We start from the raw sequence: 27,311 nt of genomic DNA on the forward strand, positions 1-27,311 counted from the left end.
AACCCAGTTCTCCCGAGTCCCCTCCCAGCGTCTTAACCACAAAAACACCCCTCCCCTCTGAATAGCTTGCTTCCAAAGATACTGACTTTGTCTGGAGCTGGGGGTGGTGTGGAGCTCCCCTGAAAATTCAGCCTTGGGAGCAAAAATACTGATGGGGGGATGGGGGGAGTCAGGATCTGTTTGGGCAACTGGCAGTTCTGCTTGGCCCGAAAGTCCCTCTTGGAGGAGGTGGAAGATCTATGGAAGCTGCAGCAACGTATCAAGCGTTTTGAAATATTTTACGTCACCGCCAGGAACTTCCTTTCTGCTGAATATTTCCCCTAAATACCGAACGTTTCTCTGGCTGTGACTCAGCGCAGCCGCTCTTCCTGGGGGAGGCTAACGGAGCTGAGTGCCCCACACTGAGCTCCACCACAGCCAGTTCTCATTTTGCTCCGCGGCTTGTGTCCAGAGAGGTGCTGTGATGAACGTTGGGAACGTCAGCGCCTTGGAAGCCTCTTGCTATTTCACGCAAAAAAGGCCTCGCTGACGGTGCACGTAACGCGCATGATGCAGCAGCTCTGGTAATGATGGAGACGAGAGCCACAGAAACTCCACCCAGGCGCCACCCGCGGCGCTGTTTTTTTTTTTAATGAACTTTGCATGTGATCATGGCCCAGTGAGTCCACCTGCCTGCCCCAGGAGGCAATTAGCATTTACAGTGTCAGACCTTGATAAATCCATTCTGATTGTTTCCCAAAAGGCCTCACGCAGTACTGGCACTATTTTCTCAAGAGCCAGCAGGTAGCTTTGAAAGCATGGATGGTGGGCACTAGCAAAGCAGGGTGTTCTGACTATGAGAATGTTACTTGGCAGAACTGTGCATAGGGAGAACCACAGCTGCTGGCTTCAGGCACTGCTTACTGCTCTCCGCCCCGAGGCTCTGGCGGAACGAGCTGGAGTCTCTTCGGACTCGGGCATCATCCGCAGAATTGTTGGCTGAGTTCTAGAGGCAGGGCCACCTGTTCAACCCCCCTCTCTCCAAAGGGGACACACACAACTTCCCGGCGTAGCAGACCTCGGCCAGCAGAAGCCAGTCATGGTGATAAGACATGAGCCAGACAGAAACCAGCTCGATTCTGCTGCACGACAGCTGTAGTATGGAAGATGCAAATCCCAGACATGCAAAGTTAGAGAAAGAAATCAGGAACCCGCTGTACGTTTCAGCAGTCGGGGGACTTGGATTTGGAGCAGCAGTAAAAAAATAATTGAATTTTGAAAGGCCCAGGTAACAGTCACCCTTTTATAAAGGCCAGTTATAAGCGTGTGTAAGCCTCATGCTCCGTTCTAACCTGTAGCCCTCATCAGCACTAAGTCCTGATCTGGATTTGACCTTCCAACTCCTGGAGTGCAAATTTACAGGCCCTCGGCTTCATCCCCTTTTAGTTTCAACCAATCAGCCCTTTCCACCTTTCCAAGTTTCTTTCTATTTAATGTGTGTTTTTGCTTTATTTGAATTATGAAAACAGTTTTCCTCTTTAGCTTCCTCCAGCCAGAAATGTGTCAGGGAGGGCCCCCCGACAGGATGAATTAGAACAAACCATTACCTAACACTGGGCAGTTTCCCACCCCCGCACAGGAAGTTGTAGTGGTGCAGTCTGAGTCCCAGGTAGTGCTGGGAGAGGGTATAAAGAGCAGCGCTCACGCCAGCCACTTTACAATGGAGTGGTCCACTGGGAAGGACATAGCGATGGCTTCACCTGGGTGTAGAGGAAGGTAAAGAGCTGTTCCCCTAAGGAAGTGTCTGGGTCTCTCCTTTTTGTAACTCAAGGAGGAAGAAAGAAGCCAGCTCTGAAACTGGGTTCTCCAGTTCCATCTTTCCCCTTAGGGCTTTACATGGAGCTTCCTTCAATGAGATGAGACAGCCTTTTTGTATCAGCTGTGTAATAGTCCGCCCCCTGGGTTTTCTCAACCCTAGGGGCAATTTTCTCTGTCTCTCGCTGAGCCCGCTGAGTTTGCAATACTAGTAGATAGAACAGCCTCCCCCGCATACACACTGCAGCATGACCACCATTCCTGTTCTTTCTTAGGGCAAAATTTGCTCTGGCAGTCAGTGGGCCACAATAGGCAGGGAGCATCTGTGTTTGCACAGCAGCTAGTGGGGCCCTGCTCTCACTTTAGGGCCTTTAAACACGACTATAAGAGATGTAATAAATGGGCAATTCCCCCCCCCCCCCAATCAGCCATTTTCATAAAGTTACTTTTCGGAATAGAGCCATACATGGGAGATTTCCCTTATGGCCTCCACCATTGTGCGTATTGCCAGCTTTTGGGACTATCATGGGTCTTTGCAATATTTGGTCTTAAAATCCCAGCGCCTGGAGTCAAGTGATTATATAAGTATCAGTCAAGTGATTATATAAGAATCTCAGCTTTCCTTTAAAACAATTATGTTTCTAGTCCTTATGGTTGCAGTACCACCCCCCCCCAAGACTCAATCCCAGAAGGGAGATAAAAAGAACCCAACACTTATTAAAGTCCCATGATTTTTAAGCCAATCTCATAACTTTTGGGGGGGCCTGATGCATGATGTTCAATTGCAGAGGGATGGCGCTGCAGGTTTTTCTCCTAATGCTGCAGGGAGGCCACAGGGAAATAACACCTATAAAAACTACATCAACTGTAGTTTGAAGGTTGAATCCCAAATTTAAGGGTGCAGTGACGATCCTAGCTTGCCCTGTTGGGAGTGTTTATTGCTATATACATAAGGGGAGGATAGACATATCCTCTGCAAATAGGGAAATTGATAAATTCCATCTTAATTAACCGGCAATTACATCACAGGTGCTGTGAATGGCCCTTTATCTAGGCGTTTCTAAAGCCTTCATCCCTGTGGCATCTCAGTCCCAGTTTAACACACCTTGATTAATTCCTTGGACACATACAGCAGATGTTACTTAATACAACTGTACATTTGTCTGGACCATTGTGCTGTAGGTTGGTCTGAGCTTTCATAGAGTGCTTTAAAACTGTGGTACAACCTCAGTTGTCCAAAGGTGGTTGGGACACCCCAAATCTTTGGATATTGAAGGGTACAAGCTCTGGGGACTTTAAGGGTCAGGCTCACTGGAGCTCCTGAGTGCCTGCAGCTGTGCCAAGTGTTGTTTGCATGGGGGGAGCACAGCTGTGTTGCTGTTTGGAATCAGGAGTGAAGCGGTTTTGTGCCTAGGCTGGTACATTTTCATTACAGTTTTTGCAAAGGTCTTTCAAAGCCTGCTAGCTGATTCCTCCAAGGATGGGCAGTTGGCTGGCTTACCTATGGCCAGCCAGTTCCACAGGACGTAGGCACTTCAGCTAAATCGCCTTTGTCCAGAAATACAGACCTCACGCCCGCTATTTTCTTGGGGCCAAATCAGCCCGCGTCTAAACAGGTGTCACTCCCACTGACTTCAGTGCAAGATGTGTGTCTCACTGAGGACAGAGTCTGGCCCCTGAATGTGTCTAATCATCAGAATAGCCGACTGCAGATTAATGGCCCCTACAAGGAATCTGGTGTAACAGCTGGAGTCAAGTGCACAATGGGAGGTTAATACCAGTTTCTAAATGCAGGATCAGTTTCATCACCAGCGCTGGCACGTTGTGCTGCTTTTGATCATACCTAGGCAATGCCTGGACATTCACACTTGCAAGGGGGAGGAAAGACGTTTGCCCTTTGACTTCGTGCTGGGCCCAGCACTGTCATACAACTGGACTTGTTCTGTTACCTTCCCGCCAAGGGCTCCACAGCCCTGAGTTGTGGGGTTGATGCAGACTAGTCAGGGATTGGATTTGTTTCCACCTGAAGTTGCACATCGACACCCACTTCTGCACGCACACGCGCAGGCGTGCACACAAACCCGGGGACCTCCTGACCGTTATCACAGGGGGAGGACCTCTTCCCAGGTTCAGGCGCTTCTGATAACCCGCTCCCCTCCTTACCTCGGGGATAGTATGGCCACAGAGTGAGTGGCACGTCAGCATTTTATACTTGCTTCGCACCAGAGGGTGCTGGACAAGCTCTTGGCAGTAGGTAAGGCGCTGGGTATTGAAGTGCAGGGATCACCATGCAGCTCCGTTGGAGGGGGTGACAAAGGGGGGCATCACTCTGTGCTTGTTTGGGGATTGATAATACTTAGCCCTGTAGCTCTCCATGCACTTCACAGAGGCATATAAGCACTACTATCCCCATTTCTCAGAGGGGGAAACTGAGGCACAGAGTGGGGGGGGGAGGCCTAAACTTAAAGGAGTGGCCACTGATTTTTTTTTTTTAGGTGACACCCTGGGGCCCGCCGAGTACCCACCACTCCCACTGAAGGCAATGGGAGCTGTGGGTGCTCAGGACCTCCAAGAGTCAGGCTCCATTATTTTTGAAAAACTTTGGCCTAACTTGTGGAACTCCTTACCTGAGGAGGTTGTGAAGGCTAGGACTATAACAATGTTTAAAAGGGGACTGGATAAATTCATGGTGGCTAAGTCCATAAATGGCTATTAGCCAGGATGGGTAAGAATGGTGTCCCTAGCCTCTGTTCGTCAGAGGATGGAGATGGATGGCAGGAGAGAGATCACTTGATCATTGCCTGTTAGGTTCACTCCCTCTGGGGCACCTGGCATTGGCCACTGTCGGTAGACAGATACTGGGCTAGATGGACCTTTGGTCTGACCCAGTACAGCCTTTCTTATGTTCTTATGTTCTTATGTAAAGTAACTCACCCGAGGTGATGCAGCAAATCAGTGGCAGGGCCAGGAATAGAACCCAGCAGTCCCAGCCCCTGGCCCTATCCATTGGGCCACGCTGTCTCCCCCTCGCTATTGACACATCGGACAGGTCCTAGAGAGGTAGCATTAAGAATAAGACCAATGGCTGCCCTTCCCACCCCGGCAAGAAGGCGAGAACATAGAGGAAGAGGAATAAATTAACTAAAATTTATTTCAAAAACCTTTGAGTCTTTCAGGAGTTCTGGGAAATATTTTCCCAGGAATTTGAGTCTTTCTTTTCCTCATTCTCATTCTCTTCCCTCCAGCAGAAAAGACGGTCACTTCCTTCCACGCTCTCCATGTTCCACCGGAGGCGAGGAGAGGGACCTGTCCTCACCGGGCAGGCAAGTAACAAAGACCACAGCCCCTGCCTTAGACAGCTTGCAATTTAGCTATGAAACGAAGTGCTACTTTCTCCAGACCGTGTTGAGTTCCGGCCCCTCCAATCAGTGACTCTCGCTGGTCTCTTCATCAGAGCTCTCAGCCACCAGCCTAGTCCTCTCCACCTGCATCTGATTGTGGTCTCCAATCTGCACCATTTGAGCATTCTGAATGATGAGGGGATGGGGGCCTCCTGACCCCTGCATCGTGTTTTGGTGGCTGGGCGGGAGGATGAAGTGCTGGGAAGGGGAGGGAGCCGACAGGGTGGGCATGAACTGACTAGCTGGGTGAGGCTGGTACGTGGCAGGAGGGGCAAACATTGGAAGAGAAGATGTCTGGAGTTGGAGACTAGACACAAGCTGCTGCAGAAGTTGCTGAATTCCTGCAGGATACGGCAACAGTCCTGGCAAAGGCATTTGGGGTGGGTAGCCAGGCTGGGACCCCAAGTTCAGACCAACTAAGTTCTGTTGCAGCATCTGGAGGTGTGCCTGGTATTGCTGCTGTTTCCTGAGCTGCTCCTGGAGGTGCTGTAACTGGCTCCACATCGCCTTCTGCTCATTGATTCTCTTGAGGCGGAAGGTGTTCTTCACCGTCTTGGAGAACACCGGGGAGTTCTCATCCAGAGGCACCAACCCCGCCAGCACGGTGGGGATCGGACACTTTGAGGGGTTCTCCTTGGGCAAGAAAGGGATGACCGAATTGTACTTGGGCAGCCGCTGGAGGGAATCCATCAGGGCCGTGTTCATCTGGTGCATGTAGAAGTGGGACTGGAAGTTCTGGGTCAGTAGCAGGAGGGTGAAGGCAGAGTTGTCTATGGCATCCTGGAAGCAAGTCAGCTGGCATTGCCCAGGGATGAGGAACTCCTCGCAGAATGTGGCACCGTCGGGCACCCCCATGCTCTCCAGCATCTCCTTCACCCGGCAGGCAATGGCCACATCTTCGCTGGCGTGCAGGACAACGAAACTGAAGAACCTTTTCTCACCACAGTCCAGCTCTGGTGTGGGGGCGGCTGCTGCCTGGGGAGGAGGGAGGCCCCCTGAAGAGGAGAAGGATGCCGTCTCTGCTTTCTCTGTTAGGACACAGGAATCTTCTACTGGCATTCGGATGGAACCAGAGGCTGGCCCTGGGGTACACAAGCTAGGGAGCTCAGTAGGTGACTCTTGTTCTGGCTTTTGGACTACGCGTTCCTGCAGTTCTGCTGTCACCATGGTGGGAGGGTCAGTGCATTCCACGGGACCGTGCACAGCACTCGGATGCGGAAGTGGGGTTTCGGGAACTGGAAGAGATGGGGGAACAACGCTACCGGCCTGGGGATTCTCAGATGGGTGGCTTCTTACTCGGCTTTGCAGGGGGGGTGCAGAGGAGCTGCTGAACCGGCCGGCGTCCCGTGGGCCGTGGCTGACTCTCCCTCCGCCAGGCTGCATGGTGCAGTTCGCGGCACCCCCACAAAGCTTGCTGGGCTGCGGGACATGGTTACGGTGAGCTGAGCAGGTGTGAAACTCCATCGTGGGGGACTGGCTGATCTCAAAGTGGCTGATGAAGGAGGCTGGGCTGCCAGAGGAACGCAAAGTCTGTGGCCCCGAGAGAACCGATCGGCTCCCGATCTGCACTGGGGGGCTCCTCACCACTGGAGCCGGGCTGGCAGTCGGGAAATGCCCAGGGTCAGATCTCAGTGTCTTAAATTCATTACCCGTCTCTGTGGGGCTGAAGTCAATCGCGCACTTTTCCTGAGCCTCGGCCAAGATGCTGCTCAGTCTGTCTCTCCGAGGATCCTCGCTGGCTCTGAAGGCCACAATGGCAGCCTTGTAGGCATTGTCCCTGGCCAGGTGAGTGCACAGATTTTCCTCTACCAGCAGCGAGTAGATCCGTGCCAGGGCCAGGAGGGCACCTGCCTCTTGCTGGGGAGTCAGCGGGTTCTCGCTGCCTGCAGTACCCCATTTGCTCCTCCAGATACAGAGGGCTCCTTCATCATCACCCAAAGCATCCAGGCATATCCTTGCCTCTGACTCTCGTCCCAAAGTCAGCAGGACCATGGCTTGCAACAGCTTACAGCTGCTCGGGCAGGGTCTCGTGTGCTTCAGCTTATGTTTGAGGCTAACGAGTCTCTCTTCTGGGATCCCAGATAAAATGCTGAAGACCCCCTCAAAGCCTGGCTGGACCTCGCCAGCCTCTGCCATCTCTTCAACTGGTTATCCAGACAGTTTGCTGAAGAAGCAGGTGATGAAAAGAGCATACTACAGCCTCTGGATGCAGGGACGGAGCAAAGGCCTGTGCCCCTGCTGTGTTTTGTAAAGCACCTGGCACGCTTTGGTAATACATAAATCCACTCGCGCTCAGCGGCTCTGCTCCCAAATACTTTCAGGATCAAGGGGTAGTGCTGCCATCCTCATCCTCTTTAAAGCTCACCAGCTGGATCTGCAATCAAACAGAATGGGAAGTTACAGAAACGGGCCAGGCAGAGTCTGGGCACTCCATGCTAGGTTGGCCCAAGGTCACTGGGCTGTCAGCATTGCGTCTACACCACACCTTTTTAAAGAATGTCACTCCGCTTTAGTATATAGATAGTCTTTGCCATTTGCTTGGTATTATTCATCTTTACTACATACATTATTGCAAGTATATATAACTCGAAGCACATGGCAAAGCTATAAACACTTGCTATATACATTTGCAATGCACACTTTAAAGTAATCAGTGCTAAGTTATTGACATATTTAGAAACATAAAAATTGCCAGACTGGATCAGAACAATGGTCCATCTCATCCAACGTCCTGTCTCCGACAGTGGCCTATTCCAGATGGAAAGTGCACAAATCCTCTTAATGGGCCGTTATGGAATAAGCTGTCCATAGGGAAAGCATCTTCCTGACTCCAGGTTTATGTCCTTTCAGTTAGTTTATGCCCTTAAGCATAAGGATTTATATCCGTTACATATATACAATCTCATTTAATTGTGGATGTTCACATTATCCATATCCATATCTAATCCCTCTTCTGAATCTTGTTAAGATCTTAGACTCACCAATGTCTTCTGGCAGCAAGTTTAATTTAATATCAGAACTCACTCTAGTAGGGTGGAGAGGCCCAGACCAGAAGTGGAAGGTTGATGCGTCTGTCAGTCAGGAGGAATACTGGCTATAGAAGACCAACAGAATATCTGACCCTCTGGAAAAATCTTCCAGTATTTAAAGGAGCATCAGAAAAGAGTGCCTTTAAAAAACGCAGACAAAACAAAAACTCCCACAACAATCTTGCTTTCAGGGGGAAATTTACAATTTCACTGTTTTTAGCTACTAGTTTTTCTACCTCACAAAAACCCTCTGATTGCTTAATGTATGAGATCAGATATATATCTAAGGAAGTTGTCCTCCCTTTCCATGAACAATTCTGGTACACAGAAACTTCTTGAAAAACCAAAACAAACAAAATGATCACTGCCCTTTCAAAACAGCTCCAACTTTGTGAGTCAGATCGATGTTGCATTCATCATCCAAGGTTCTGTTTATGCACTTTGCACGAGGCAATACTATCTTTTTGCAAGGGGGAATTGACACTTTGAATATGTTCATGGGGCTCTATGAAATGACTTTTTAAAAAATAAAAACAGAAGCTTGGCAAGTAGCAGCTGAAGAGCAGGTAACGTTTTGGAGAAGGGGGACCTCAGTCAAATTTTAAGATTTGGTTTAATTTTTTAGAAACTCTGATTACTTCCTGCAGGTGGAAACTGGAGATGTCAGTCTCCTTCCACTCCGTACCCCCCTCCTCTATACCAGGGATCAGCAACCTTTGGCATGCGGCTCTCCAGGGTAAGTACCCTGGCGGGCCGGGCCGGTTTGTTTACCTGCCGCATCTGCAGGTTCGGCCGATCGCGGCTCCCACTGGCCACGGTTCGCCGCTCCAGGCCAATGGGGGCGGCAGGAAGCAGTGGTCAGCAAATCCCTCAGCCCACGTCGCTTCCCGCAGCCCCCATTGGCCTGGAGTGGCGAACCGCAGCCAGTGGGAGCCGCGATCAGCCGAACCTGCGGATGCGGCAGGTAAACAAACAGTCCTGGCAGGGTGCTTACCCTCGCGAGCCGCGTGCCAAAGGTTGCCGATTCCTGCTCTATAGCCATTACTTTACTTTACCTTTCTATTCTTCTGTTGGTTTTTTTTGTTCTGTCATTTGGGGGGTGGGAATTCTTCAATAAAAATATCACTTTAAGCAAAGAAGTGTGCGGAGCAGGCCTCTGTTGCTAATCCTTTCCCCATTCAGTCTTTCAAATCCATATAAGATTGGGATTCCCCCCCCCCCTTCCAATTCTTTTGTTTGTATTTTGAAACATCCTCCAATGGAAGCTATTAGAACATTAATTGGGAAGTAAAGCGCAGAACCATGAAACCTACCCCCCAACTATCCTGCGGTGTAAATCGACATAGGTTCAGTGACATCACTGTGGTCGTGCCAATTTACACCAGCTGAGGATCTGCTCCCTACCAGTTACCAATTCCTTCCCAGGGTATTTGGAACCAAGATTCCTCTGCTGCTGTTCTTTACCAGTCCTGGAAAAGTACCAAGGCCAGACTTTTTTTTTTTTTTCCAACTTTGCCGGCGAAAGTCGGGGCATCCGATTAATTTGCATTTAGGAGCCAAAACAGGATGGCAGGCGCCTCATTCTGACCAGGCCAAGTTTGAAAATGTTGCCCTGGCTGGCAGCAGCCATGGGATGAATGAAACAGGGGCTTGCGGGCCGGATCCAGCTTTTAGCTGCACCCCAAAATCTGCTGGCAGAGAAGTCCTGGCTCCTAGGACCTTGTCCTGGTCCCTGCTTGGCCCCTGGGAAGGGCACGGCTGGCTGGCTCCATCTGTCACTTTCCTCTTCCAGCGGAGCCCTTACAGGGGCGAGGGAAGGGCGATTACCTGGGTCGCTTGGGTGCACTGAGCGTGGGAGTCCTCAGCCGCTCGGCGCCCGTTTCCAAAGCCAGGTCCCGAGCCGCGGGGAGGCGGAAGTAGCCTGACCCCGGTTCACATGGCCCAGGAGGCGGAGCCGCGGCCGCGGGGTTGCCCGGTCGCCACCCCGTGGCAGCCGGAGCAGGAGCCCGGGGTGGGGGGGGCGGTGACGTAACACGGGGAAGTGGCTACATGTCGCTGGCTGGTTACAGCGCGTTCCAAAGGGGGGCGGGGCCCCGCGGGGGGGGGGGGGGCAGGCTATGGGGGGCTCAGCCCCTGGAGGAGGAGGAGGCCGGGCTGGGAGGTGGGATCTTGCCCCCCAGCAGAAGGGGATGGGGGGTGTCCCCCCCCCCAGCTGGAGTATGGAGAGCCCTATGGGGACTCCCCCCAGCGGGGGCTATGGGGCTCTCACCCCCCTGCAGAAGGGGGGTCAATGGGGGATGTCACCTCCGGTGAAGGAGAGGGGGATCTCGCCCCCAGGGGGGAGGGCTATGGGGAAATCCCACTCGCAAAGGGGGGGTGAGTGGGCGTGGCTCTCTCCCAGCGGGGGGAGCTATGGGGGGATCCCCGCGCCAGCTAGAGGAGGGGGGAGCTAGGGGGGAATCCCTGCCCCAGCTGGCGGGGTGGGAAGATGTGGGAGGCTGGAGAAGTTCTTCAGAGGACTCGCCCCCTCCTAAGCAGGCCAGGGCTGCTCAAGGGAATTCAGTCCAGTACCCTCCCACATGCAGCCTCGGGGCAGGGGGGGGCTCATGCGCTCAGATTGGGGATCCCCATCCCCCCCCGCGCACCAGCCAGAGGCTGGACTGATGCGCCTTCAAGTCCAAGGTGAACCCCCACTGTTCCCACCAGCCGAAGCCAGAGGGCGCGCTTGCCATAAGGAAATCTAGCCTTCTCCCGGGGCTCCGGGTTTGTCTCTGGCAAGCTGAGGGTCGGGCAGCAATTGTACCGATTTCTTTGCCAACCGAGGAGAAGGGTTAAGGTAACATGCAGCCTGCTCTTTTCCTGGGACAAAGCTCCCAGTTCGCTGCGGACCACAGAACCTGCTTCATTCTCCTTCTCAGCATCAGTCTGCCACACTGACACCATGCTGCCAGGGTACCAGGTACCCTGTAGGACGGGTAGGCAACCTATGGCACGTGTGCCGAGGGCGGCACGTGTGCTGATTTTCAGTGGCACTCCCACTGCCCAGGTCCTGGCCTCCAGGGGGCTCTGCATTTTATTTTAATTTTAAATGAAGCTTCTTAAACATTTTAAAAACCTTATTTCCTTTACATACAACAATAGTTTAGTTATATTATAGGCTTATAGAAAGAGACCTTCTAAAAACGTTAACATGTATTCCTGGCACGCGAAACCTTAAATTAGAGTGAATACATGAAGACTCGGCACACCACTTCTGAAAGGTTGCCAACCCCTGCTGTAGGAGATGGTGTACCTCGCCTGTTCAAAACAGGATGTATAGGTACAATAGAACCCCAGAGTGACGAACACTTGGGGAATGGCGCTTGTTCCTAACTCCGAACAAAACATTAGGGTTGTTCTTTCAAAAGCTTACAACTGAACCTTGACTTAATACAGCGTTGACACTTTCCTATGCGGAAGAAAAATGCTGCTTTTAACCATCTTAATTTAAATGCAAAGAGCACAGAAACAGTTTCCTTACCTTCTCAAATCTTTTTTTAAACTTTCCCTTTATTTTTTTTAGTCGTTTACGTTTAACAGCACTGTACTGCATTTGCTTTTTTTGGTGTCTCTGCTGCCTGAGTGTGTACTTACGGTTCCAAATGAGGTTTGTGGTAACTCTGGTGTTCATAACTCTGAGGTTCTACTGTAAGTATATTTAATCAAGAGGCGAACTTCAGTCTTTAAGACATTAGTCATAGAGTTTAAGGCTAGACGGGACCTTCAAATTACTGACCCATATCTCCCAGTCCATCAACCCCAACCAGCACCTGCACACCAAGCCCAACGACCAGAATTAGCCCAAAATAGTGCAGCCCTCAGGGGACTAAACTATTATGTGCCACAAGCAGAGAATTGAAGGGACTGAGGTGCATTGTTAGAGTAAGAAATACATTGTGGTGTGGTTTGCAACTGACAGGCATGGGAACTAGGGCTAAGAGATGAAGGTGACAATGTTAACGTCATGGGCGGAGCTGGAACTGACCGTGAGGGTCCCCTGGGCAGAGTGGCCAGGGCAGAACACACAGGAGCAGTAAAGTAGAGGATGCTTTCACTAGAAGTTGGAGGTCGAATTTGAGCTGTGCCCGGGGCACTGAAGGGCAGAGCCTGACAGAGCAGCTTTTGGGAAAGAGTTCAGGAAGGAACCGGTAGTGAAAGACCAAAAGTAAGTTCAGCGTTACCTAGAGAAGTTGGCTTAATTCCTTCGAAAGAACTAAAAGCAGAGCTCGTCCAGACTCTTGTTAGGGTGAGAAGAGGATGCTCTGGGTTGCTCTCTGTTTTTCTAATCAGAAGTGCTTCACCTTCAGATTTAAATATGCCAGGAGAGAGAGAGACACACTGCAAACAGTTCTCATGGTTTGAAAGCAATTGAGATTTATTTTGAAGACCATGTTGCCATTTTTCCATAAATTAAAACTCAGCAGTTTGTTTCTGGAGGGACTATTGGAATGTAGCACCAATCCTTCCCACTGTATAACTCAATTAATCCCACGACAAGGGCAATGTTGGATCCATCTAAGCAACTCCTGGAAAAGCTGCTGTTAGCCATTTTTTTCAGTGGCTGCAGGGTGCTTGGGGTGAATATGACATGCACAGAGTTAGTTTTTTTAGTAGGATTTTTAAAAGCACCGAATATGTTGGAAGCACAAGTCCCATTGAACACTGGCACTTTTTAAAAAAAAAAAAATCCCCCCCTTGATACTATTTCTGTGCAAAAGAAAGGTTTGGAAATGGTCTTGGGAAGGAGACACCCACAGCTGCTGCCGACTGTCCTGTTGATGGTCTCAGCCCTGCAGGGAGCGGAACAGTCAGAAAAGGGGTAGTATATTGTAGTGTACATGATGGACAGCTATAACAATTAAGAGGAGGAAACAGTATCAAAAGTTAAGGGCATCGTTTTGTTGTGTTAAGCTGTCCACAGCTTGGGCGCATACTTGACTTTTTGCAAGACTGCTGCTTTCCTCTACATCCGTCCACAGCTAGGCATAGCAATCCACGCATGGACCGCCACAGACGTGCAGCTCTTGCAGCCAACACTGAGAACCCCCCCTCCCCCACCTCAGTACAGTGTGCTTCAGAAATAAGGCAAGAGCGGTAGGTGCAGACAGTCAAGCCACTTTGGTTAGTGAGTTTCCTGCAAGATACAGCTGGATAAGCTGACTGTATGTTAGCTCTGAGCATGGGATAGTGTGTCAGGGGTAGGTGCAGAGAGGCAATCACCCTCCCTTTGATGGGTCTGGCAGGTATATGAGTGACTAAAACCTACAGGGAAGTTCTGTTCTTTCCATGGAAGTTGGCTGCAATAGTTGGAACGTTTCAAGGATATTTCTTTGTTTCTTTAGCCACCGTCTTCTCTGATGCCTTGGTCAATTCCTCTAATGCCTTCTTCAGTGCTTTCATTGACTCCTTTGGTGCTTTAGGTATTTTGGCCTCCTCCTTCAGTGCCAGAGCCATCTCCTTCTCTGGTGCCTTGGGGACCTCAGCCACCTTCTTCTGTGCTGAAGCCACCTCTTGCAGTGCAGATGATATCATCTCTGTCATCATAATTTCTTTTGGCTCCTCTGTGGCTTCTTGGGTCGCTCTGACTGACGGAGAGAAGGGGCCCACAAGCCAGTTGAGGGGAGTGTTGTGTGAGACGTACTCCAGTAGGGCATCCAGAGACTCCTGGGCCTTTGTCATTTTCTCCCGGCTCTGGGTCAGGGAGCTGCTGGAGAGGTCCTGGAAGGAATCAGCTCTGGAAAAGGAAGCGTGGAGCTGCTGCACGTTGTTAACAGCCTGTTGCACTGTTTCCTGGATGTTGCTGGGGAGGCCTTGGATGCTGGATACCAGATTCACATAGGCAGGGTGCAGCTGCTGGGTGATGATACGCACCATGGCTAGAATACGAGACTCGACCTGCTGAGAGGAGAGTAGTGGGTAAGACTTACAATGCAAAACCAGTGTTTAGTGCACCATCCGTCCCTGTAAGTACTCCCCACTAGAGATACCTCAGGCTGGGAAGCATCTTTAGCTGGGCTCCCTCTCGGCTGGGTCCGGCTCCACTCAATCCACAGCTGTTGAAGCTTCTCCAGGCTATCCTGAAGCTTATGCCCAACGCCCTGTTTTACGTATTCGATCTGGCAGGGAGACAAGAATGATCATTGCAGATACCTGTGATCAGCAAGAAGCTCTGCAATGCCCAGTCCCTCTTACACAGTGGGGTCCCGAGAACGGGAAGCAGGCAGGACCACACCAAGGAAGCTGCTGCGCATCAAGCAGAGATGGGGACGTAGGTAGACGTGTGACCCAGAGGGCACCCTGGGAACAGTGCGATTTAGCACGGGGGTGGAATGCTTTGCACCGCCAGGGCGGGAAAGGGGGTGTACTTACGAGGTTTATTGCCAGCTGGAGTTGCGAAAGACTGTCCTGGGTGTTTTGCTTGATGAGCCGCAGCTTGTTCAGGGAGTGCTGGTAGGCTCGGTGGCGGACTTTGTTTGAGAGGGAACCCAGGCGCATGAAGTAACTCTGACGCTGTTTCTGTTCTTCCACGGAGGCCATGTTGAAACCCTCGATGGCTATGGCAAGTTTAACTGAAGGGAACATTTGTATAAGGGTCAGGTTATCAGCAGGAATGCCCGCCCCCAGCGATGGTCCTCTTGGGCCCAGTGCACAAGATCGGCGACACACAGTCTAGCACTAGCATGACCTAACGGCCCCACTCCTTGTCTCCGTGCCTCTGTTTCCCTATCTGTAAAATGGGGATAATGATACTGACTGCCTTTGTAAAGTATTTTGAGATCAACCGAAGAAAGAACTAATGGTTATTATTCGTGCTCAGACACAGATTTTGAGAGGACAGCAGCTGCCTGAAGGGATGAAGAATGCACTGATATAGTTATTTATTTATTGCACGGATCTCACCTGCTTTTACCCACCATTTTCAAGGCAAATAAGACAAAACAGTAGCTAGCGAACATCGGAACCTCCTCCCTGTGTCACATGCCAGCTCCTAATGTTGAGAGAAAGTCATTGCGGTGACAAGCCTAAAGCAACTTACCTATCCCAAGACAGGAGAAGGCCTCTGCCATCTAGCAGAAGCAACAGTGTCTGACTTGGATGGAGGAGAGAAGTGCATTTTCTATTGCTAGCACATGCTGTAGAGCAATGGCTCTCCACCTTTCCAGACTACTGTATCTTTTTCAGGAGTCTGATTTGTCTCGCGTACCCCCAAGTTTCACCACACTTCAGAACTACTTGCTGACAAAATCAGACATCAATATACAAAAGTGTCACATCACACTATTACTGAACAATGGCTGACTGTCTCATGTTTACCATATAATTATACAATAAATCAATTGGAATATAAATATTGTATTTACATGTCAGTGTATAGTATATAGAGCAGTATAAACAAGTCATTGTCTGTATTAAATTTTAGTTTGTGCGGACTTTGCTAGTGCTTTTGATGTAGCCCATTGTAAAACTAGGCAAATATCTAGATGAGTTGATGTACCCCCTGGAAGACCTCTGTGTACCCCTAGGGGTACGTGTACCCCTGGTTGAGAACCGCTGCTGTAGAACGTCTAAGCACTTTCTCACCCAGTTCCTCATTTGTCAGGGGGAGGTAGTGATCCACCAGCGCCTGTGATTTCTCTAGCACAGCATCCACTCCACTCGCCACCAGCTGGCCCGCTGCCTTGGCTTTATTTAGGCTGTTGGTCACCACGAAACTGGTCATCTCCACGCCGTCCTGGACAGCCTCTCTGCTCCGCCCTACAACTGTATTCACTTTGCTGGTCACAATGTCCTTTGCACCACAAGCAGCTTCCTTGGCAGTATTGACAGTGGAGGACACCACTGATTTGGTCAGCTCAACGCTGTCCTGGACAGTCCCTCTGGTCAGGTCCACTGCTTCGGTCACCCTGTTGGTCACAATGTCCTTTGCACCACAGGCAGCTTCCTTGGCAGTATTGACTGTGGAGGACACCACTGATTTGGTCAGCTCAACGCTGTCCTGGACAGTCCCTCTGGTCAGGTCCACTGCTTTGGTCACCCTGTTGGTCACAATGTCCTTTGCACCACAGGCAGCTTCCTTGGCAGTATTGACTGTGGAGGACACCACTGATTTGGTCAGCTCAACGCTGTCCTGGACAACATCTTTGGTTACATCTACAGCTCCGGCCACTCTGCTGGCCACTGCATCTTTCGCACCATAGGCAGCATCCACAGCACTCATCACTTTAGTAGACACCATCTGCTTGGTGTCTGAAATGACCTAGAGGGGAGAGCCAGAGGAAAGATTATTGTACACTCACTCAAAGACTGAGGTTGTTTTTTCCAGTGGGGAGATACCAGATACCCCTTCCTTCCCAAGTGGCCCTTCTCTAGATAAATAGTGGCATGGCTTGGTAATGTCATCCATTAGTTCCCAAAGCTGTAGGGCCAACAGGCAGCATGAATTGATGTAGCTCCATGACATCAGCGCCACTTACACCTGCCAAGGATCTGGCCCTTAGCCTCTCTGTCAGTGGGCAGCTCCTTTTCTAGCCCAAACATCTGCAAAGCAAATGTCTCTTAAATCAGAGTTCACATTGCTCCGTCTCTCCCTCTCGGCTAAGCGCTGCAACCCATCTGTTTCCCTGTGGCAGGCCTATGCCTCCCTATCCATAGCATTGGCCCTTGAGCAAGTTGTAGCTTCCCCTCCTGGGGAAGGACGCTGGATGCAGAGGCGCTTACCTGCTCTGTTGGTTGTTGAAGGAAGGGCAGGCTCTCCTCCAGTTTGTCCAGTCCCTTGCAGGCATACTCGTTTACCGATGTGACTAGAGAGAGGGAGAGGCACAGACTTAGTTCCCTGAATCTGTTTCAGTTTGACTCCAGCTCCCAGTGGCAAGGCCAGGCAGAGGGAGCCTGGACAGCCAGGATAAGAGCTTCACAAAGACAACACAACCGGACTGGTTTGTGTAGCCTTGTGGCCACGCCCTTTGGGAACCCGACTCCCTGTAATGGCAGGAAGTTGCTCCAGGCAGCGCTTAGCACACTTCTCCATTGGAGGGGGTGTCTTTATTGCTCAGTTGCAGCGACTTGGGAGCCACATTAACTGGGAGGAAGGAATCCTGGTGGTCCTCCAGCTGAAGGTTGGAGGATAGGAAGAAAACCTCAAGCTATGGGGCAAAAAAGACTAAACAGCCCCTCTTGCCCAAGAATGGAATAGCTGGGCAGTAGGCAACATGGACTCCGATTTAATACCAGGCTCCAGTACAGAAATGCACGGCGTCCCAAGTTCTGGAGGGCAAACATGTCAAGCAGGTTAGAGAACACAGAGTGGCTGCAAAGGGCTAGATTCCAGTCTCACTGGAGTCCATGGCAAAATCTTCCATTAATTTCACCAGGCTCAGGATCTGGCTGAACCCATGGGGCAGCAGGGTGGGGGAGTCAGCAGTGCTATGGTTAAGCAAAGAAGTTAAATGGAGGAACTGCTGGTTTCCTGCGGTCTGTGCCAAGCAAGCCCAGCTATTGTTGGAAAGAGTTAGCTAAGGTGGATGGGAAATATGGCTGTGAGAGGAGATAGAATCATAGGGCTGGAAGGGACCTCGAGAGGTCATCAAGTCTAGTCCTCTGCGCAGATGCAAGACCAAGTAAACCTTGACCAATCCTGACGGGTTTGTCCAACCTGCTCTTAAAACCTCCAGTGATGCGGATTCCACACCCTCCCTTGGAAGCCTGTTCCTGCGCTTCACTATTCTTATAGTTCAAAATTTTTTCCTAATATCTAACCTAACTCTCCCTTGCTACAGATTAAACTCATTACTTCTTGTCCTGCCTTCAGTGGACATGGAGAACAATTGATCACCGTCCTCTTTATAACAGAAGACTTATTAAGTTCCCCCCTCAGTCTTCTTTTCTCAAGACTAAACATGCCCCGTTTTGTTAACCTTTCCTCATAGGTCAGGTTTTCTAAGCCTTTTATCCCGTTTTTTTGCTCCCCTCTGGATTCTCTCCAGTTTGTCCACATCTTTCCTAAAGTGTGGCACTCAGAATTGGACACAATATCCACCTGAAGCTACACCAGTGCGGGGTACAGCAGGACAATTACTTCCTGTGTCTAACTTATGACACTCCTATTAATATACCCCAGAATGGTATAAGACATTTTCGTAACTGCATCACAATGTCAATTCACTTTCAATTTGTGATCCACTATAACCTTCCGATCCTTTTCAGCAGTGCTACTGCCTAGCCCGTTAGCCCCCATTTTGTAGTTTTGCGTTTGAATTTCCTTCTTAAAGTGTAGTACTTTGCACTTGTCTTTATTGACTTTCAACTTGTTGATTTCAGACCAATTCTCTAATTTGTCACGGTGGTTTTAAATTCTACTCCTGTCCTCCAAAGTGCTTGCAAACCCTCCCAGCCAGGTGCATTCCACACATTTTATAAGCGTAATCTCCATTCTCCACGTCATTAATGACAATATTGAATAGTACGGGACCCAGGACTGACCATGAGATACGTCCTCCCAGTTTGACAGCAAACCATTGATAACTACTCTTTGAGTATGATTTTTCAACAAGTTCTGCACCCACCTTGTAATAATTTCATCTAGTCCATAGTTCCCTACTTTGCTTATGAGAATGTCATGTGGGATTGTGTCAAAAGCCTTACTAAAAATCACAATATATCAGGCCTACAGCTTCTCCCCATCCACTAGACCAGTAACCCTGTCAAAGAAGGAAATAAGGTTGGCTTGGCATGATTTGTTCTTCACAAATCCTTGTTGGCTATTCTTTATAATATCCCTGTATGACTTGGAAATAATTCAGATGCTAGTTGAGGAGCACGTACAGTAGGAAGGGTGTTAAACCCAAAGCTGTTTTTTCTCTTCCTGCCCCATACTGGGCATCACAAACAGACCTTAACCACATCGCCAATACTCTCAGCAGCTGGGGCGTTCACACCATGGGACTAAAGTGCTGGGATGAGAGAATGAGCCAGCTACCCAATGCAGCTCTCCTGTTAAACAAGTCTTCCCTGCTGGTCTGTGTCCTGAGCCCTCCCACCCTTCGGCCATGCAGTGTAGTCTGAGATGTCCCATGAGGGTTCTCCCACCCCCGCGCAAGGGAGGAATCACCTGTCTCAGTGTTTACTCACTCTGAGGTTCCAGGTGGCTTAGAATTGGCTGCACGCCACCAACTGCGCTGCCCACTGCCATGGCAGCCACGGTCTCTGCCACGCTGCAGATGTTGCTGATGTACGGATGTATCCCCTTGGTGTAGCTGTAAGCAGAGGAGACCAGGTTGTAGGCAGAGCTGATAAAGGGCAAGCTGGCCACCCTGTTTACTATGTTCTGAGCAAAGGAAAGAAGAAGTGACATTAGGGGCAGATCCTGTGGCTGGCGGGTGAATATAAACTGTAGTCTGAGCCATGCGTATTCCTAGAGACGGTCTTTATGGAAACCACTCTGTCCTCTATCTGCTCAAGTGCAGTGACAGAGAGGTGAAGGGACCTTCTCAGGGCCACACCAGGAGTCAGTGACAGAGCAGGGAGTAGAACTCAGGACCATGCTTCTTGTCAGTCACGTACTGATTTAACATCACCCTACCTGGATTTAGCACTGGAACCCATGGCAGATCGGTCTCCCAAATTTCAGCCTTATGGCGCTCCCCCCACACGTGAAGTTACCGCCCTCTCCCGAGCAAGAGGAAACTGCATTCTCCATATTAAACTGGAGCCTCAAAGCAATCTGTGTGGCTGGACACCTCTCTTGCCTGGATGTTGGGATGAGTTAGTGCGCTGAAGCACCTGTTGACAGGTGAATTGAGGATTACACTTTGTAATACTAGCTACCTGTGATTTACCTACCACTTGATGCTCTTCTTCAGCCTTTGGAGGGCCAGTATTCGTGGCCTTGTTTTCAGATGCCATTGTGAAGTCGGATGCAACTGAAAGGAGAGAAAAAGAACAGTTACAACATTATGAGTTAGCCTTCTGATATTACCAGTAACAGCTGGTGGACAGTATAACGCCACATGCACTTGGATTATTGTCCACCACATCTTAGGAACTTCAGAGCTCCTCTTCCTATCGGGGCGGCTCCAGGCACCAGGGCAGCAAGCGCGTGCCTGGGGCGGCAAGCCGCGGGGGGCGGCAGTCAGGGAGCCTTCGGCGGAATACCTGCGGGAGGTCCGCTGGTCCCGCAGATTCGGTGGCAATTCGCCGGCAGGGACGCCGATGGCGCAGCACCGGCAGACCTCTCGCAGGCATGCCACCGAATCGGCGTGACCAGGGGACCGCCCGCAGGCGCGCCGCCAAAAGCCGCCTGACTGTTGTGATTGGGGCGGCAAAAAACATAGAGCTGCCCCTGCTTCCTATTCCTTACAAGAAGAATGTGAAGTTATTCTAATAGCTCTGTCAAGTCATAGAGATTTCATGAGTTAATGTGAATCTTTACCAGGGATCAGAATGTGCATGTAGGAGGGAAGCAATATCAATCTACCCAACCTTCTTCCACCATCCCAAGTCAGCTGGATGTTCTTACTAAAATACGCAGCACTGAAATTGCATGGATACATTAATTTCTTAGACATCAGAGTTAGCGCCCCAGTGAGATGAATTGGGGCAGTTCTTACTCATATTAGGCCTGATATATCTGTCTAGAAGACAGAGATACTCAGGCATCAGTGTCATGTTCTGAATGTCCTCTCTGCAGCTATAAAGTATAGGATGCTTGAATAAAAGCTTACACCTTGCAGAAGATGATGGCTTGTGTCACTGCATGTTGTTCCTCATCTTACTATAATTAATCTTTAATTAAATTAAATTAATTTGAGGTGTATTTATTTTAGAATTTTGATGGATAATATAGATTTTTATTTTTAAGCATTTTTTGATTTTTATCAATTTAAATTGTCATGGTTGTGGGAAATTAGGGGGGTTCAGACAATAATTATTTAATGACAGCAGACACTGAGATTCAAAAAATTAAAGCTTTATAACCATTAAAACGCAAACTGGCAACATCACATGTCAAACTATACAAAGTCAATAGCCTTAAATCAAACTCATACATTCTCAGGCAGCATTTTTCTTATTTTGCTGATCTGTAAATTTTGATCATCCTTGACATAAATATGTTTTCATGGGTTTGGGTGTGTACGGTGGAATTGACGTTTATCAACATTTACCAATAAAAATCGAATCCTTCCAAGCTTAACTGTAAAGACGAGAATTAACAATACAATATACATCTTGACAGTGACTGTTGCAAGAGAGAAACTGCATCTTAGCAGTGGAATGAGTGGGGAAGGCAGGTTTTCAGAGTTCTAATTTTGGAAACCTGGTTAGCTCATTGTCATGATATAATGACAATGGTGTTTAAATTTCTATTTTTAAGACAACTGAACTTGCTTAACAACAGCTTTGAAAAGCTCAGATTTCCCCCATTGATTCTGACATTAAGCTGGATTTCCCCATGTCTCGGTCTATTTCCCAACAGGATGCAGCGTTTGAGAGCACCCTGGCAAAACCTTAACTCCCATGAGAGAGAGACACAAGGGCCAATCGCCTAACAGAGATGCTGACACAGTGGCAGGCACTTCCACCATTAACAATTTGATGAACTAGTAACAGTGACTGCCATGTTTGTTTCAAGGCTCATTCGACACAGTCCTCTGATCTTGGAGTCTCTCTCGCTGCAGCTCTGCCTACTCTAGGGATGCTTTAGCACATTTCCCGTCACTGCTAGCACCAGTTCAGCTTCACCAGCAATAGCAACTTTGGAAGTCTTAGAACTTTGTGTGTGCATGGGGTGGAGTGGAGAGGGAGGGGGTATATCCTGCTGCCTTGACTTGCTGGCTGGTTCAGTTAATATATTTTGTCCGTGGGAGTTGCTATGTAAGCAGTAGGAAGAAGCTGAGGAAAGGAGGACAAGAGAATCCTTGAAGACTGCATGTGTTAGGACAGGCTAGCTATGCACACAGCTAGGGGAGATTGAAGAAGATACACGATATCGCTATCAGCGTCCTTACCAACCAGCTACCCGGTTGTTATTGGCTGACGTTTTATGGCAACCGTTGCAGCAGTCTCTAACCAACTGTCAGAGCACCGAGGCCCCAATTCAGGAGAGTACTTAAGTGCACGTTGTCAAATTAGACTCATCCTTAAGTCTCACCGAAGTCAATGTGACTCAAGTGTGCTTAAGTGCTGCCCTGAACTGGGACCCTGGAGTTTGTGGACTGGGCTCTTGGGGGGCACGGGCTGTGGCAGCAGCAGGCACAGGAATAACAATTTGGCTGCTTTTGGAGGGGCACTTTCTGTGCCCCCCGTGGCTGGAGGAGCTGCCTCCTCCCCCTTCCCCAGCGGCCCCGGGGTCAGAGGAGTTCTGTGCCCCTGCTGATTGGCTTGCCCCCCCCCCCTTTGCGCATGCCTCTGGGCTGTGGTATTTAAGTCTAACACACATAGTGTGGATGGACTTCTGGCTGCCCTGGCATTTTTAACTCTGCACCAGTTAGACCGGCTCTGAGCCGAGTTACATGGCACGGTGAAGTCTTTGGGCTAAAGACTGTGTTTTGTGTATGTACAGCACCTGGCACAATGGGGCCTCGATCCTGAATTGGGCCCGGTTAGGCTCCACCGCCGTACAAATAATGAGTGTTAACACTGGTGGCAGCATCTGGCGAGCTGTCTCCACCCGCCCCAGCCAGCGCTGCTTGGTAAGCCCTGTGGGACTTTCCGTTTATGTGGGTACAGCACCTTGCGCAAGAGGGTGCCTGAATAAGGGGCCCATTAGGGCACTGCCACAACCTAAACAACACCTACCCTGGCGAAACGGCACCAGGGTCTGTCTGCACTGCTGAGCTGGCCCTGGTGATTGACACTACCCCAGCACCACAGCAAAGTCCAGCCCCGTTCCTGTGTCCTCCTCACTGGCGCTGTGCTGCCCAGTGTGCATGGGTCTTTGTGTCGCACTGAGCTGAGACACTCTAGGATACTTTCCCAGTGAATTGTGGGAGAACTTGTCTGTCCTTCTGGGCACACGGTGTGGGGGAATGGTGGGAAGGTGCCGGAGGACTGTTGGCACTCATGTGGTTTATCCCGCATCCTCACGGCAAAGTGGCTAGTTACCAGCCCCGGGGAAAGTAGCACCTGGGCTCTAACCCACCCACCCCCCAGGCAGGCCAGTTTGCCTAGGTTGAAAATAACACCTCACTCGGGTGAGAAGATTGTGTGTGGATGGGAGGGGGGTTTGGGGCAACACCCAGGTGAGGGCTCGGGCTAACTCTGCTGTGAAGACAAACCTCAGTATTAGCCAGTCTGGGAAATTTGTAGAAAGTTTTCCTAACGTAGGCAGGGCCTGGGAGTGGTGAAGGCCCAGTACCAGGAATCAATAGGCTGCTCACAGGACGCACGTGACTAGCAGCTAGTGGTTACACTTTCAGGAGGCTGGTTTGTTGTCAAAGGCTAGGCTGAGTCAGCCTGCAGGATTTGTCAAAGGGACCTTCCCGCCCCTCCACCCACCCACCCAGCGCACAGATGATGCAACACCAGGTAGGGCAGCTCCTGCCCACAATTAGTTTTTGTTTTCAGTCTGGAAATGCACTTTGGTTTTGCACTATATCTCACTGGCCTTGGAGTCTGGGTTACTCTAGAGTTAAAATCTTGCACCGTAAGATTGTCTCCTAATTAGCGTGTCAACGAGCAAGGACAGAACACCTCACTCCTTGGGCAGCCTGAGAAAAACCGAGGGCCTGAGTTTCCTCTCACTCTTGCTGGTGGAAATCAGGATCAGCTCCTTTGGCGTTAAAGGAGATCTGCTGGTGTTAAACTAGACATGACAGGCCTGGTTTTGGTACAGTTTTCATATGTGAGTGACACGGTGCTTGGGGCATGAGCGTGTTAAAACACTGTTTGCACGTGCCTGCGTAGGTGGGACCAGCCCTTGTTACAGCGCCAGTATCTGCAGCGTAGGCAGGCCCTTGTAATGCTGCGGCCTGATTTTTCAGAGATGCTGAGCAGCCTCACATTCTCATTGACATCGGTGGATATTGCAGGTGCTCAGTACCTCTAGGGGGGGAAAAATCAGGTCACTGGTATCTCAAGACCTTTTTTTTTTTTCTTGTATATACAGGTCAATACTGTAGTGTTCAGTGCTGAAACTTCCATCTGGTTGCGGAGACCAGAAGCCCGTTCACCCCTTTGAAATGACTTACTGTTGCAACAAAAGTGTTTGATCCTAGCTGGAGGAGGGCCTCTTTCAGACAGGCCAGTCTGCCCTTGTGGAATACCCCAGCCTGCTTTCCCAATTCAGCACATTCTGGACATTGCTGTCTGCAGAGGATCGGCCAGATGTTTGCTCAAGACCACATGAGGTTCTGCTTATCAAGGTAAGGACTAAGCTGCTTCCATTGCTTTATCAGTCTGAATGTGACTTGCTTGTGTGAGCCAGGAGATGGCTTGGGTGCAAAGTAGTTTTTACCTACATGTGGAAACAGGTTCTGCTCGCGTTTGCTGCTGGTTATGTCAGCTTTATTTGCTACATTCTTATGCAAATAGAAATCTGGGATCTCATCAGTCTGGAAATCTGCTTCCTGCATTCAAGTAATCTTTGAAGTCCAGCCTCTCTCCTCCAACTGGCAAGGACTGATTGATCAATAGGAACTAGGAAACTAGGTAGACTGGATAGCTAATGACTCTTTTATGAGAGACCGCTAGGGTTAATAGTTTGGATGGGAGGAGGGAACACTAGAAAGAATGTGAATGGGTGTGTGGTCTTGTGGTTAAAGCACCTGACTCTGTCAGGTGTCCTGGGTTCCCATCCCAGTTCTACCACTGACTTGCTGGGTAACTAAACACTGTGCCTCAGATTCACTGGCTGGAACATGGCGCTAACAACAAGAGTTGGTGGTAAAGTGCATTGTGATCAGAAGAGGCGTCCCGGCCAACATTTTCAGAAGTGGCCAGTGATTCCCAACTTGAGACACTTTGGGCCTTAGGTTTCAGAATTGCTGGGAGATGTGGCTACACAGCTTCTCTGACAATCAGACCCAAGAGGTCTTGCCCCGGCCCCCCCCAAAATTGATGCACCCACAAAACATAAACGTCACTGGCTGCCTTTGAAAACGTTGGTCCAAGGAGTTTTGTAACATGGTGTGAAGCTGAGCATGAGGGAAACCAAGGGTTCTCCACCTTTTTCTTTCTGAGCCCTCCTCCACAACGCTATAAAAACGTCGTGCCACAACAAATGTTTTTCTGCATATCCAGCAGATTAAAAGCCAAGGCCAGCATTAGGGGATAGCCAGCAGGGCAATTGTCCAAGGCCCCACGCCACAGGGGGCTCCGCAAAGCTAAGTTGGCTTCATCCCCATACGGCAGGGTTCAGGCTTCAACTTTGGCCTTAGGCAGTGGGGGGTGGGGGTGGGGCTCAGGCTTTGGCGTTCGTACCTGGGCTCCAGTGACTCTAATGCCAGCCCTGCTTTCTGGTTTATTTTGGCAGACCCTCTGAAACGTGCTCACGGCCCCCCAGGGGGCCTTGGACCTCTGGTTGAGAACCTCTGATGTAAACAACCCGTATGGGTTGAGTAGAGAGTCAGACTGTGCTCTGGGCTTCTCATTGCATCCTGTCTACTGTCTATCTTGTTTACTCTGAATCTTTTAGGTCAGGGACTCTATTTGTATCTTGTGCAGCACAGAGCATGTTGTCAGTGCTTAATAATTAGCATAGCTGGATGCCCTGTAAGGTTTCTAGCAGAGCTTTGTGTAATTAGTTGCTTTTTCTTCCCTTGGAAGGTAGTGTCTAAAGCATCAACTCTAGGCATATATAGCTACTACCACCATTTTTCAGGCCCTACTATTATCCTACTGCAGAAATACTGAATGTCTGTATCATGCCTATGCCAGATGGTCACCACTATAGAAAAGTTACAGGCAGGTCTCAAGGTCCTGGAAACTGGAGAGACCCTAAGGTTTAACTCCTCAGTTTCTCTTAGTCATTGGATTGCTGACATCCCTTGGATAGCCACAAAGTCTGTGTTAACATTAGAGGTAAACAGAACTCAATAAGTCAGTTCTTTGCCTATAGCCCACCCCACTTCATAAGAGATCGACCCTCCCATGGATTGCCTCCCAGTCCCCCATTACTTGGTTCTCAAAATGTTTTCAGTTCAAGCACTCCAGTACTAAGCAATCACACCAAGAATTAATTGAGCTTTCAGGAGCATCCTCACTACCAGTAGCAGGCTTCTGAAAACCACATGCCCCTTCTAATTTCTATTATGGTCGCATCCATAATAGCTCCAGGGGTGGAATCTGGCACCATACAGACATAGGAAGATGTGTCTGCCCTCGAAGAGCTTACAGGCTAGGAAAACCCCGCCCCCCAAAAAACTGCACAGAAGGTAGGGATCAAAACAAATACACATAAAGTAAAGGTGTCTGTGTGTGATTGCAGGTCTTGTTAGCACTGGTCTCCCCACCGGTCTTAAAAAGTCTCTCTTCCACCCACAGATGCATGGGGAAGGGATGAGAAAAGGGTAGCCTTAACTGGGTACTTTTCAGCCTTTCTGCCCTCTCAGTTTGGAGATGGTCTTGGAGAGACCAGGGATAGAAGGTCAAAAGCAGGGGCCCGATTCTTCCTTTCCCCTGCAGTTTGTGTAGTTTGTACGCCAGTGCAAAAGGCAGACATTCTGATCTGGTAGCGGTTCAAACCCACGTTGCACTGGTGTAAATAACTACACAAGGGGCAGGGCAAATCTGAGGGGCCCCCAAATCTCCAGATCCTCCCCGACAGAGCAGCAGCAATGACCCCCAGAGCAGAGACTGTAGGGCAGACTGACAGTTTGATGCTCCCTTGGAGAGCGCTGTCTGATCTCCCAACTGGTCGCAGTGGAAACGGTTCGTTCCAAAGATCCCAACCAAGCACTGAACTGGAGTAGAGAGTTAGCCTGGAATTTAACATGCCCGCTTGCCAAGTAGAGCCAAGGCTACAATACTACACCTGCCGCCCGGTCTTACCTGGTCTTTTGTCTTCTGCTCGCTGCGGCGCCCGGGAGCCCTTTGCCCTCCTGCGCAACCGGCC

At 49.9% G+C, this 27,311-nt stretch overlaps 2 protein-coding genes across 2 annotated transcripts; both read right to left on the minus strand.

Moving 5' to 3' along the window:
• Positions 1–5,219: 5,219 nt before the first annotated feature.
• On the minus strand, positions 5,220–7,331 carry TICAM1 (TIR domain containing adaptor molecule 1). The gene has a single exon (XM_065421936.1). It carries the CDS (start codon positions 7,329–7,331, stop codon positions 5,220–5,222), a length of 2,112 nt encoding a protein of 703 aa, XP_065278008.1.
• A 6,248-nt stretch (positions 7,332–13,579) lies between these two features.
• LOC135893980 (perilipin-3-like) lies at positions 13,580–27,311 on the minus strand. Its single transcript, XM_065421939.1, has 8 exons — positions 27,248–27,311; positions 20,102–20,181; positions 19,391–19,586; positions 16,982–17,064; positions 15,845–16,520; positions 14,633–14,832; positions 14,251–14,379; positions 13,580–14,158 (listed from the first exon to the last, which is right to left on the minus strand). Exons 2-8 carry the CDS (start codon positions 20,162–20,164, stop codon positions 13,580–13,582), a joined length of 1,926 nt encoding a protein of 641 aa, XP_065278011.1. The 5' UTR covers positions 20,165–20,181; positions 27,248–27,311.

The sequence above is a fragment of the Emys orbicularis genome, chromosome 24, assembly GCF_028017835.1.
Source record: "Emys orbicularis isolate rEmyOrb1 chromosome 24, rEmyOrb1.hap1, whole genome shotgun sequence".
Classification (NCBI taxonomy): domain Eukaryota; kingdom Metazoa; phylum Chordata; order Testudines; family Emydidae; genus Emys; species Emys orbicularis.